The 13,027-nt window shown below is 34.1% G+C and overlaps 1 protein-coding gene across 7 annotated transcripts in view; it reads right to left on the minus strand.

The window, feature by feature from the left end:
* The window catches only part of CDC27 (cell division cycle 27), a 104,456-nt gene that overhangs the window by 49,953 nt on the left and 41,476 nt on the right, over window positions 1–13,027 (minus strand). For 3 of the 7 annotated variants that reach the window (XM_022589062.3, XM_089901375.1, XM_089901374.1), the window contains 7 exons: window positions 12,777–12,946; window positions 9,790–9,942; window positions 8,670–8,878; window positions 6,705–6,822; window positions 4,258–4,386; window positions 1,059–1,133; window positions 90–246 (listed from right to left, as the gene is read on the minus strand). In XM_022589062.3, coding sequence (XP_022444770.1) covers window positions 90–246; window positions 1,059–1,133; window positions 4,258–4,386; window positions 6,705–6,822; window positions 8,670–8,878; window positions 9,790–9,942; window positions 12,777–12,946 — 1,011 coding nt within the window. Of the gene's footprint in view, window positions 1–89; window positions 266–1,058; window positions 1,134–4,257; window positions 4,387–6,704; window positions 6,823–8,669; window positions 8,879–9,789; window positions 9,943–12,776; window positions 12,950–13,027 lie in introns of all 7 variants that reach the window. The other 4 variants (XM_022589060.3, XM_022589058.3, XM_089901377.1 and 1 more) reach the window with 2 other exon arrangements.

Below are 13,027 nucleotides of genomic sequence, written 5' to 3' on the forward strand. Positions count from 1 at the left end.
TTTCATCTTACCAACTCTGATGTGGTGTTTCACTAGCTTTCTAGTTTGAATAACCACATATAAACCTAATTCACATGGATGATACTCACTGATCTGTTCCTCTTGGGTGATTGGCTCCTCATCATCTGGAAGGTAGCGCTTATCAATTGCCTCTTTAATCTGGTTATTGGCTCCTTTAGGATCTAAATCCATAGCCCAAGAGAAATTCATCAGGGCGAGGTGCGTTTGACCTAACTTCTTGTAAACCTAAAAATAAACAGCAGCACTACATTTTTCATTAAGTTGTAAGCTTCAGCTATAAAATCCTAAACATTTTAAATTAGGCTCTTGATTATGTGCTATAAATTCATTCTGATGAGTAGGACATTTTCATCCTATCGAAGAATTCATACCAACTTTTGAGTTCCTTTTAATATATTCAGATATTATTTTCAGAATTCCTTGCCTATATCTCTCAGGTAGTGAGCTTCCAATAAATCTCACTCTGTCTGGAACAATGATAATGGAAAGAAATGGACTATAAGCTGCTTGATTAGCATTCATTTACACTGATTTTAAACGGAGTTACATCAACTCTCAGCACCTGTCCACTGTCCTCAGCTACCTTAACCAACTGGCATCTGGGGGCCCAGTGTGTAAAATCCTGACTAGTCTGGCCTTGGAAATTTTGCAAGCCATTTTTTCAAACTAAACAACACAGCGGCATTACTTTTCTTCTTTTGGGGGATGTTTGAGTATTTTATTGATAATTGGAAGCTAAGGGCTTTCCTTGAGGTAGCCTCAGTTAGGAACTCATTACTGGCCATTGGCTGCAAGTGCTAATACACTTCCAAAACTATAGAAGGATTAGGGTTATAGGGTGTATGTTCTTGCTTCTTCAGTAGGATGTCATCTTCTTAAGTGTTAAAACTAAATCCATTCTTTATTTCCAGAGCAATTAGTTCAGAGCTCTAGTTGAATTTGCTCAACAGATATTGCACAATAAAATATTATATTTATTCTTCAAAAATTAATATGTTATGAAAGTCACAGTTTAGAACCAGGGCCCCAATCTTTACCTTTCCTATTAAGAAGTAAACGAGGGACTCTTTGGGAACAATTTGTTTCAATTCTTCAAGTTCTTGTAAAGCAGACTGAAAAAGGCAAAGAAAAACACAGTAGCAAAATAGTACAGTTTTGACTAAGCAAGTGTTTTTATTTAATTTCCCAAATCATCTTAACTAAAGCTTACTAGATCTTAATCAATGTACTTCCTTGTTGCATTAATTCTTGTTGTGAAAATAAAATGCAAGGAAAATACTTATGACAACAGGAACTAAGAAGTGGCAGGAATTCACCAAAATTTACTGAAAACACACACAATTCTTTGTGAAATATGGAGGTGACAACCCTTGCTTTTGTCACCATTTTGTTTAAAATAACTAAACTCCATCACACTGTATATGAAAGTGTTTTAAAAACTAAGTTGCAGAACAACTCTGAAGTTCTGTTAATTTACCTTCTCCCTGACGCCAGCACTAAGCTTTGAATACCAACCTGCCATTTTAACTAATGATGAAGAGCCTAAAATTTAACCCTCTGAATTGAGTTAAAATTATCTAGCAATTTTCTGACCACTGCTAAAGGGTTCAGGAGATTGAAAAGACAGATAGGAAAATTGCATTTGTATTTAAAAGAAAGATATGATGATTAAAAATAAAAACTGGGGCTTCCCTGGTGGCGAAGTGGTTGGGAGTCTGCCTGCCAATGCAGGGGACATGGGTTCGAGCCCTGATCTGGGAAGATCCCACATGCCGTGGAGCAACTGGGCCTGTGTGCCACAACTGCTGAGCCTGCGCTCTAGAGCCCGTGAGCCGCAGCTGCTGAGCCCACGTGCTGCAACTACTGAAGCCCATGTGCCTGGAGCCCATGCTCCGCAACGAGAAGCCCACACACCACAACGAAGAGTGGCCCCCGCTCGCCACAAAGCCCGAGCGCAGCACCAAAGACCCAACGCAGCCAAAAATAAAAAACAAAAAAACCCAAAAAACTGGCTCCCCAAATGAGATACTGTCAATTTTTCACCTACTAAGTGGACAAAAATAAAAAGTTTGATGTTACATGAAGTTACCATGAGTGAGGGAAATCAGGTATTCTCATCACTGAGGGCAGAATTGTAAGTTGATGCAACCTCTCTGTGAGGACAACTTAGCATTATCTATCAAGTTAACAACTGCAGGTAAACATTGATTCAGCAATCCCACTGTTAGGAATCTAGCCTAGTTATGTTAACTAACATAATATATTTCTAATCAGAATAAAAGATCAGTGAGAAGAGTGACACTGTTTAACATTTTTGCAAATCTCTGGTTAACAGAAGACAGCTGGACTCTCTTATCTGCTTCTGCATTCAATCTGTTATGATATCACATCAAGTAATTTGTGAAACATTCCACTGTACACTGGGGAGAAAATGAAAGTGAAAAAGGCAAATAACATCTAAATATTATTATGAAAATAGTTTTGACCTTGTGGACTTCTTGAAAGGGTTTTTGGGACCAGCCCCACCAGAAGTTCCCAGACCATACTCTGAGAATCACTGCTTTAAAGAAATTTTAATCAAGATAACATACCCCAAAACTTCTATACTTCTACACCACACACAGTTCACACAGTTCAGAATTGATGTGTATTTTTTCCTATGACTATATGTTACAACTGTTATCAAAATTTCATGTATCTATCATGCCTCCCCCCGATAATCTATTTGCAAATAGAAAAATAGTGAGAAATAGTGAGAAATATTGAGAAATAGTGTCTAACACAGCACCAGAGTTCTCATTTTTGCTCTAAAAGACTTAAGACTTACACAACTAGATATCAACACAACACATTAAACAGGGTGGTGTCTAGCAATGTTTTTGCCACAGAGACTGAGGTGGCCCTCTAACACAATTTGATTTTCATTTTGGAGGCAAGACATTTCAGAAGCAATCAGTAACTGTTCCTCATGCCCTTTTTCTACCTGTATCTAATCCATGCATCAAAGTAGCCAAGCCCCAAGCTGGTACTCAAAAATGACTATAACCATTACAGCCTGGACTGTGGATCAGATTAGAACATGAGCTTCTTGAAGCAAGTATAAGGCTGATTTACATGGCATTCCTGGTAGGTGTGGTGGCATTAAAATGGCTTTAAGAACAATAAATTGAATAAAATCCTTCAACAGAAAAACCTGACCGCATAGCTAGAGAAGTACAGTGAAGCAAAAAAATGAAAACAAATGCTGAATTACAATTATAGTGCTTCAAAGAGCAAGTTAAAAGTGTTTATTAGATTTAAAAGAAGTTTTAAAAGGACAGAACAGTAGGATTAGACATCCACTTCATAAAGAAAACCAGAGCGAGACTATAAGAATTACTGAATAAATGACAAAGAATAAATTATACATTTAATCACTTTATATATCTTTCTTAGTCTTGTAAAAAGTTAAGGGCTTACCACCGAGTTTGTATTTTTCGATTTCAGCAAATTTCAATGTGTACTGGAATAACAGGTTTCTAGGGAAAGAGTCCACTAAAATGGATTATTTAGCCCAAGTTTTTCCGTGCACTTAAATTTCGGGTATTTTTTTGGTAAGTTTTTAACTGTTTTTAGTAGAAAGAGCCTGAATTTATTTAAAAAGTAACCTGAACTTAAAATCAAAACTTTGGATTCATAGTTTATGATTACCTAATCTCCCTGTTATAAGATCTCATAACTCACTATGTATACTTTTCCTTTATGTATTATTCTTGTGATTATTTGATTAATGTCTGTTTTCCCTCTAGAAGGGTACTAGATGGTAAGCTATTCAAAGGCAGGAAATATGGTTGCTTCACTTGCCACTATATTCCTAGTGCCTGACATATAACAGATACTCAAATAAATACTTATTGAAAAATGCACACATTCATTTGTCATCTGTTCGCATATTTTGGTCCTAACAGGATGGTTTATGTTTTACATTTAAGATAACTGCCTTTCCACGTAGGAAATCTTTTCAAGGGATAACCATATATTCCTAAATATCCATACACCCATCCTTCCCATGAGTACTTCTCATGAAGAAATAAAATCACACAGGCACAAAAAAGAAATTAATAGCTTTTAAAAATGGGGAAAATAGACTATTTAAGATAAAAATTCAAGTATAAATAACTTTTAGTTTATTAAAAAAGGGGCAAAACTTAAGCAGTACAACGTTGGAGACGATTAAGATACATGTATATATCTTACCTTATATTTTTCATTTGCAAATAAAACTGAGGCTCTGTGAAATTTGCATAGAGGGTTCTTAGGATCAATAACAATGGCTTTGTTTAGGGTATCCAAAGCCTTCTCAGATTTTTTCAGTGCGTGCTGAACCTGTAAGAAATAAAGATCCTACTTTTCCTTTTGATATTTATGAGGAAAGGTGAAAACCAAATAGTGTGACTCAAAACCAACATAGCTCCCAATTCACCATTACCCTACATAATGATAATCAAGATTCTATCTTTAGAGTAGATAGTTGGTTACCTTTAAGCCTAAAAGATAAGAAAAACCTTTGTCTTCCTTCTCAAGAAAATCTGTACTATTTAGCTAGGTAATACTCACATTTTAACAGATTTATTATGGTCCTCTAAATATTAGACTTTTCGAAACTTTCCAAGAACCCCTAGAGGATTTGGCTCTAAAACTTACCAACCCTGTTTCACTCGGAACAATTACACTTTTACATATTTTAGGAATTTGTTTTAAAAATGGTCCTTCTGCTTTACACATTTGAAAACCATTAATCTGTAATTCTGGGTAGTAAATAATTTATTTTAAATAACTTAAAAAAAACCAACCAAGTCTCACTATTTATTCCTGTGTACTCATATTCTGCTGTGTTCCTCCTTAGATGAATTATATGTTAAAAGTGAAGTGGAAAAGACTCACAGACATAGAAAACAAACTTATGATTACCAAAGGGAAAGGGGTGGGGGAGGGATAAATTAGGAGTTTGGGACTAACAGATACAGACTACTATATACAAAATACATAAACAGCAAGGACCTACTGTATAGCACAGGGAACTATATTCAATATCTCATAATAACCTATAATGGGAAAGAATCTGAAAAAGAATATATATATATATATATATATATATATAAAAAACTGAATCATCTTGCTGAAAACCTGAAACTAATACAACATTGTAAATCAACTATACTTCAAAAAAAAACAAAAACAGGGAAACTATAGCAAAGATAAGTGACCTTTGTAGGTCTCAGAACCCACAGATCACACAGTGCTGGACTATGGGCTTTAGAAACTGGGCAGTGGGGGGTGTTCAACCATCACACTTTGTCTGTTTTATATTGTATAATTATGAAGCCATGACCCAGTCTCTTACCTGGAATTTGAGTGTGATTGGAAAGTGGGATTAAAACTGAAATTATGTTCCTTGAAAATCTCAATTAAAATAAATAAATAAGTTAATAAAATAAAATAAAGTGGAGTGAATGGATGTGATTGTGGAACTTTAACCAACAAGAATGTGAGAGTAGGTACTGCCAACATCTGGTGCTAAATTCATCTATGCAATGATCTTTGCAGAAGGTTATTACTACATGCGGCCAAATATTTTGCCCACAGAACTGAAATCCTAAATACTAGTTTCCTAACAGAGAAGCATACTCTTTTATCTAAAAACTTCAAAGAAACCACTCAAAATTATAAAACAATCTGTTCCACAATAACTTTAGACGCAAGCCTACTATAAAATATGTTCAACTTCACTAAAAGGTATCAAGAGATAATCAAGTTTGGTTTATCTTAAGTGATGGGAAAAAAATCTTTAATTTGACATACTTTATATTTTTTGCACAGTATCTAACTATAAAAGAAATTACCATGTCAATTTTTAAGAAAATTATTATAAAGAACTAGAATTCTTCCCCCAAAATGAACAGTGAAATTCCAAACTAATATAATTTTCCTCATATTGTACGCTTGCTCACACAAAAGCCAAACTTGCTGAGAGAAAGAAAAAGGGGCAGGGGAAGGAAAGAGGGAGAGGGGAAGGGGGTGAGAGGGCAAGAAAAAGAATTTAAGGTACCATGCTTGCAGAGAAACTAGTAAATGAGATTTTAAAAAGCAAACATACCTTTTCTCCTATCTTATCAAAGTACAACTTATTATCAGATACATTAAAAAAATATATAAAATTGGCAATCCACACTGCCTTATAATAATTTTAATTAGTCCTGACATATCTATATCACTCAGAGGCTAAAATACAGGAAATAATTTGCCTTAAATTATTAATTACTTAATTTAGGAGCTAAATATTAATATGGAAAACTGCTTTCAAAAATATGAAGTATCGCATATGAGTGTTATAATAACACTCAAAAATATGAAGTATCTCATATGAATGTTAATAATAACCCTATGAGGTATGCAAGGTGGTATTACTTGTCATTCATAAAATAGAACCTCAGAGAAATTAAGTAACTTGCCCAAGGAATGAGGGTACTCCAGTGATTTCTCTTTATGCCAAGCAAAAAGGCAATATTTTTGGCTGTAAAAGAATCTAGGATATTGTTTCAAGAATAACAATAACAAAAAGCCCTAATTTTCATTATAGCAATTAAGTCAATAACAAACATTTCAAAAGGGATTAACTGAACAATACTTAGAAAGCTACTTACTACTCCAATGTGGCAAAGCAAAACTGAACTTTGAGGGTTGATGTCAAGTGCTTTCTGGAAATGCATTTCTGCAAGGCTGAATTTTTCTTGCTTGTAATAAATCATTCCTAAACCATACCTGAGAGTTTAAAATAAAGTACAATTTTAGGGGTATGAACTGCTAATTTAGTTCAACTAATAAAAGGATATGTATGGAATGTGGCATTTTAATAAACCAGTAGAAAAATACTGATGGTCTTAGGAGAGGCAAAAACGATCAGTCATGATAAAAAATTGTCAAAGAATTCTAGCCAAGTCACTTTTACAGGTAAAAACAATAAATCCAATCCAGTCAATCAATCAATGAATCAAATAAAACTATAACAATGAGGGAAAAAAGAAATCACATCCTTAGACCCACCACTACAATCTAGATTTAGTAACTAAGTTTTACTGAGTGGTTATCATGTGTGTGTGCCAAGAATTTTGTTAAATTCTTTGTGTGATTTACCTCATTTAATCCTAGAAGGAACCAAGGAGATAGGTACTGTTACCAATCACATTTTTAAATAAAGAAACTGAGGCTTAGAGAAGTTAAATAACTTGCCCAAAGTTATACAGCTAATAAGGATTCTAATCAGTTCCTTCCTTTATGATTCTAGACCCTAAACTCCTAACAATGCTAATTCCATGTTATTTGTCCAAATGCATATATATTTTATACTATAATTAGAATATGCATAGTGTCATGTTCTGCTTCCATCCCGTCTCCCCACTCACTGTGCCAAAAATATGCTCATATAGATTTCAAAATTTACAGACTTCAAAATTATATTTTTTAAAGGCTTCAAATAGACTTCAAAATTATACATTTTAAAGACTATGTAACAGTATAGTAACTTCACATACAGGTATTTTTCCTGAATTTTCAAAACATCAAATGAACACATTGTGACAGATTTACATTAAGGATCCCTCTTGGCTAAACTAGCTAATGATGATGGGGAATAAACACCAAATAATTAAGAAAAAAAGCACAACAGTATATCTGCTTTATTTGTGTGGTTTTGTTTATTATTATAATTGTGTTAGAGGTGAAGAAAAGGTATGAAAAGTTCTGTGCTAATAATGGTGAAAGTGGAGATAACTGAAGATTGGAGTTGGAAAAACAAATTTGCTTAATGTTTAGTTAAATACTTATATAGTTACCTAAATAACTCAATATTGAAATTCTTCCCAGTAAAAGCTTGCTAGTCTAAATATTCCTCCTTTTCTCTAATTGAAACAATTATTTTTATAGCATAATATTTGATATGGTAAAGTTTTTTTAAGAATGCAACTACTGCAATATAGCAGAACAGACAGTACATATTTAAAAAACAACAGAAGTCCTATTAAGAACTGAGCTCTGAAAATATCACAGAGAACTTTATGTGAATGTTGGCAAGCCTGACTGTTTAATAGGTCGGCAGAAGCTAGCACTTATCAGGCCATCTTTCAGGCAATGTAACTACTTAGAAATGAGATATCCATTAAAAAACACATATACACAAATGAAAAAATACATTTCAATAATCTAGTGCTTCAGATTTAGTGACAAATAGAAAATTGCTATAATGATTAACCCAAAAGATTAACCTTCCACAGTCCCAACCACTTTCTATGTTTATCACCATTTTAGTGTTCTAAGAAAAAGTAGCAAATCAAAGTAACAAAACCGCCTATTTGCAAAAATTTGGTAGGAGAAAAGGTTGAAACTGTTGAATATAAGGATCTGGAATTCTACTGGCATTAGTTAAGAGTTTGTTAAAGGTATAAATTCCACATAAAAAACCATTTTGGTTAGAAGTTATCAACTAGTAGGTACCATTCTTAAGTATTAGTTAGTAATCAAATTCATGACAACAAAGAGATATCTAACAAGAAAAATTACTGAGTATCAGCCCCATCAATAAGACACTGCCTTTGCACTTTGTTAGCACTTACCATGCATTATAATGTCTAGGATTGACTCTGATAGCATTTCGAAAACAAGCTAATGCTTTGTCTAATTCTTCAGTTAACACAAACTCATGCCCTAATAGAGTATAGGCATAAGCATAATTTGGATCAACCTGGATAGCTCTCTGGAAGAATTTAATCGCAATATCATGTTCCCGTTGCAAACTGAAACAGTTCCCTGCAGCACACCAGGCCTTAAAAAAATGGAAACAAGAACCAAATGCACAATTAAAATTTTGTTTTATATTTTTCTAACAAAAGCAATCTATGACTAAAATCAAGACTCAGATCTTATTTAGAACAGAAAGACAACAATTGAAAGAGTTTTAATATAGTCAATCCTCATTCATGGATTCCATATTGGCAAATTTGTCTACTTTCTAAAATTTATTTGTAAAACCAAAATCAATACTTGCAGTGCTTTAGTGATCACTGGTGGATCCAAGTGTGATATGTGTGTGTGTATTTCCCCTAGGAGCAATGGTTCAGTATTTGCCAATTCAGTGTTCATGGAGACTACAGAAGCTTAAATATGTTACGGAAGTACCACTAAATATTCTTGAGGTGCACAGAAATAAAATCCTTATAGGACTGAAACATGTAAACTGCGCCTATGTCTTAAAATGACAGTTAAAATTATTATTTTAATTTAAAATGAGCACTTTAAAAAAAATCTCTATTTCTGTTTAATGAACTCTACTCTTGGTGACAACAGCAATTATAACAAAACCAAATCTTGATTAATCCTGAATGAAAAACCTGCTTTATGATTTTTCTATTTGTGAATCTGCACCATATACTCTAGGATTTCCCCTTCTTCTCTGAGTCCCTGCCTATACAGAAGAATACGAAAATAAGTGTGGGTGATACTAAATGAATGATTTGGGTCATTTCTGTTTGGTAAAGATGATCAAAAGATAGCTACAGGGAATTCCCTGGTGGTTCAGTGGTTAGGACTCTGCACTCTCACTGCCTAGGGCCTGGGTTCACTCCCTGGTCAGGGAACTAAAATCCCACAAGCTGCGCTGGTGAGGCAAAAAAAAAAATAAAAAAAATAAAAATAAAAAAAGATAGCCACATAAGCAAAGTGTTTCAGTTAATTTACCTCTGGTGAATTTTTATCCATATCTGTTAAGTCTTTCGAAAGAACTGAAAGAGCAACATCCTTTTGAAGATGCCAAAGTGTTGTAGAGTAGATCTCCATGCCTTCGACTCTGTAATTCTCAATTCTTCTAACCTCTGAGAATATTCTTTCAGCCTGAAATATAAAAACTAGTAAGGGGAAAACAAGTTGATACAATTTACATATACAGAGGGAGAGTGCTGGGCACTGTTCTCATAGGACCTAAACGCTGCCTTGTTTTACAGTGCTTATGTGAACTAGTATTGATACTAACACATGGCCAAATTGAGCAACCTTCCATGGTAGGTCAAATATTGATGTAATCATATTCACACTTAACCTAGTTTTTATAAACAAGTTATGGCAGGAACATGAATTCTGAAAGAAAATTTGTTTCCACCAAAAAGACAGAAGAGAGATCTATACAAAGTTAATAATTTAAAAAGTCAATTATTTTATTCTCAAAAAACACTATTCCATGTTTTAATTATGGCTTTATAGAATAACTCTCAGGAAAGGTGAGGGAAGAATGACCTGTGTAATACAAAACCTATTTTTGTACTGATTATTAAGAGGTTGAGCTGAAAACTTCAGGGGAAAAACAGGCTTGGCTGGCCACCAACCCTATGGCATGTGGAGCACTGAATATTTTCATCAATGTCTTACCTGCTAGGAACTATAGTCCCTGCCTAGTATAATTCCCTTTTCTTCTGCAGCACTCTCTTGACTTTAGGGTCCCTTCTCAGCTACCAGGTCAAAGTTTTTCCTCATCACACTCAAAGCTTCCAGAACTGTGCTTCTCTCCCCTGAAGTTTGAGGCTTTGGGTTATGTAGCTCCCCAGTTTATCAACTCAGTAAGTTAAAAATTCTGAAAGTCAAGTTTAGTTTAGAATAAGGAATATCTGGTCTACTCTTAATGAAATGAAGATGACAAAATATGGAAACAGAATTTATAAAACTAGAAAAATAGGAACAATTCTTACATATGGCCATATACTATCTAAATTTAGCTTAGATTTGTGACTTCCCTGAATCCCTTAAAAGTTATACAGATAAGTTTTTCAAATGGGCATTTTTCAAACATGCATTGGTTAAGAGAAGACAGACCTAACCACCTGCTAAATACAGGTTTTGGAAACCTTCTGGTTTAAAATTTTTCAGAATCTATTGCTTCCTCTGAAAAGTGACTGTGCCATAGACAAAAAGGAAAATGAAAAAAAAACTTACTAAATTAAGTTGAAACAAAGGCTTTCTTTAGTTAAATATCTGGGTCTACATCTGCTCTATAATTAGGGGTAACAATAAAATTCATGTAAAGTACCTGTGAAACAATAAATAAGAAATAATCCACACAAAGCTTTTACCTGTGTACCAATTAAAAAAACCACAATCCAGCAATGAAAAAGTCTTTCTGTCTACAACTCTTTTTTCTTTAGTACTCAAAATTACAAGATAAATTACAATTTATTACAAGATAGATTACAAAAATTATAAGATAAATTACAATTGTAATTTACAATAAATTACAATTCTGCATTTATTCTCTACCTGGAAGTACACTTCACCCCTAGAGCTTTGCATGGCTCATTCAGGGAGAAGTAACCTTTTTCTGAGCATGTTTTTTAAAAAATAGCACCATACTTCACTGTCTCCCAATCTCCTTACCATGCTTCATTTTTCTTTCATATGACTTATTGCTATGTCATATGCTTATTGCTATTATTATTGCTATTTCTTTCATATGCTTATTGCCTGTCCTTATATATTTATTGGCTTACAATATGTCTCTTACTAGAAAGTAAGCTCTCTGAAGGCAAGCAATTATCTGTCTAGCTATATTACAGTACAGAATAGAGTCTAGGATACAACATGCACTCAAATATATGCTGAAAGTAATCAGGGCAAATAAGTGACCTTATTATCAACTTTAAATAATTTATGTTAGAGAAATTTTACTAATATATAGGTTTCTTAAAGTTTTTTTTAAACGTTTTTCTAATTTTAAGTTTAGGGGCAGGGGGATGAAGTGCTTTGAAAGAAGAAATGGGGAATAAATTAGAATTTTCTTTGGCTTTAGGCTAATCATCCTCTCCTTTCCTGATTTAAACAGATAACTTAAGCAACAAATATAATTAAAATTAAAATGATAAAAGCCTTGTAATATGGACATTATGTTCTCCATTACATACAACTTTCTTCATAGTATTAAATTTATAAAACATACTAAATGCCAAAAAGCCATCCCAGTAAGAACTCTATATATATAGTAGAAAGAATTGATTATAAATATCTATTACATGGTAAATACATATTTTCAGATCCAACTAAGTAGAGTACAAACGTTTCACATAAGAATGTATCGATGGGGACCTCCCTGGTGGTCCAGGGGTAAAGAACCCACCTTTCAAGCAGGGGACGCGGGTTCCATCTCTGGTCGAGAACTAAGATCCCACATGCTGTGGGGCAACTAAGCCCGCATGCCACAACTATTGAGCTCACGCCTCAAGGAGACAGCCCGCATGCCACAAACTACAGAGCCCACGTGCCACAACTAGAGAGAGAATACCTTCCTGCCACAACTAGAGAGAAGCCCGAGCGGCACAACTAGAGAGAAACCCAAGCAGACCATGTGCCGTAACAAAAAGATCCTGCATGCCTCAACAAAGATCCTGTGTGCCCCAACTAAGACGCGACACAAGCCAAAAAAGGAAAAATAAATTAAAAAAAAAAAGAATGTATGGATGACTTGGGTTCTCTACAAATCTATCTCAAGTAATCCCAAAGAATTTAAACTACCCCTTAACACAAGAAAGAATTGTGCTTATATATATATAGAGAGAGAGACAAAATAAATATAGACATTACATAATAAATACTGACCCTTTATATCTAGGCTTCTCAAGCATAAGCATTTTAATTAAATTTAAATTATCTCTAGAAAGGCATATATAACTGTTTTTCATACTTACTTGCATGTACTCTGAAAGTTCAAAATAGGCCCTTCCAATCTGGCACAGGACCCAACCAGTATTGTAGTGGTGAGAAGGTAGGTGGCTCAAGATATTTATAGCTTCTTTGCAGTTGTATGAGCACAAAGCTAAATAACCTTTCCCCATTTCACGAAGAAGGCTCATCAAACCTTCTAGGAGAAAACAATGTAGTAAACAAAGGAGAAAAACACAGTAAAGCAGTCTGGTTTTCTAGAAAGGCTAATTACAAA

Source organism: Delphinapterus leucas, chromosome 19, assembly GCF_059928025.1.
Source record: "Delphinapterus leucas isolate spDelLeu-1000000601 "Yukka" chromosome 19, BTC_Dleu_Yukka2, whole genome shotgun sequence".
In the NCBI taxonomy this organism is placed as follows: Eukaryota; Metazoa; Chordata; class Mammalia; order Artiodactyla; family Monodontidae; genus Delphinapterus; species Delphinapterus leucas.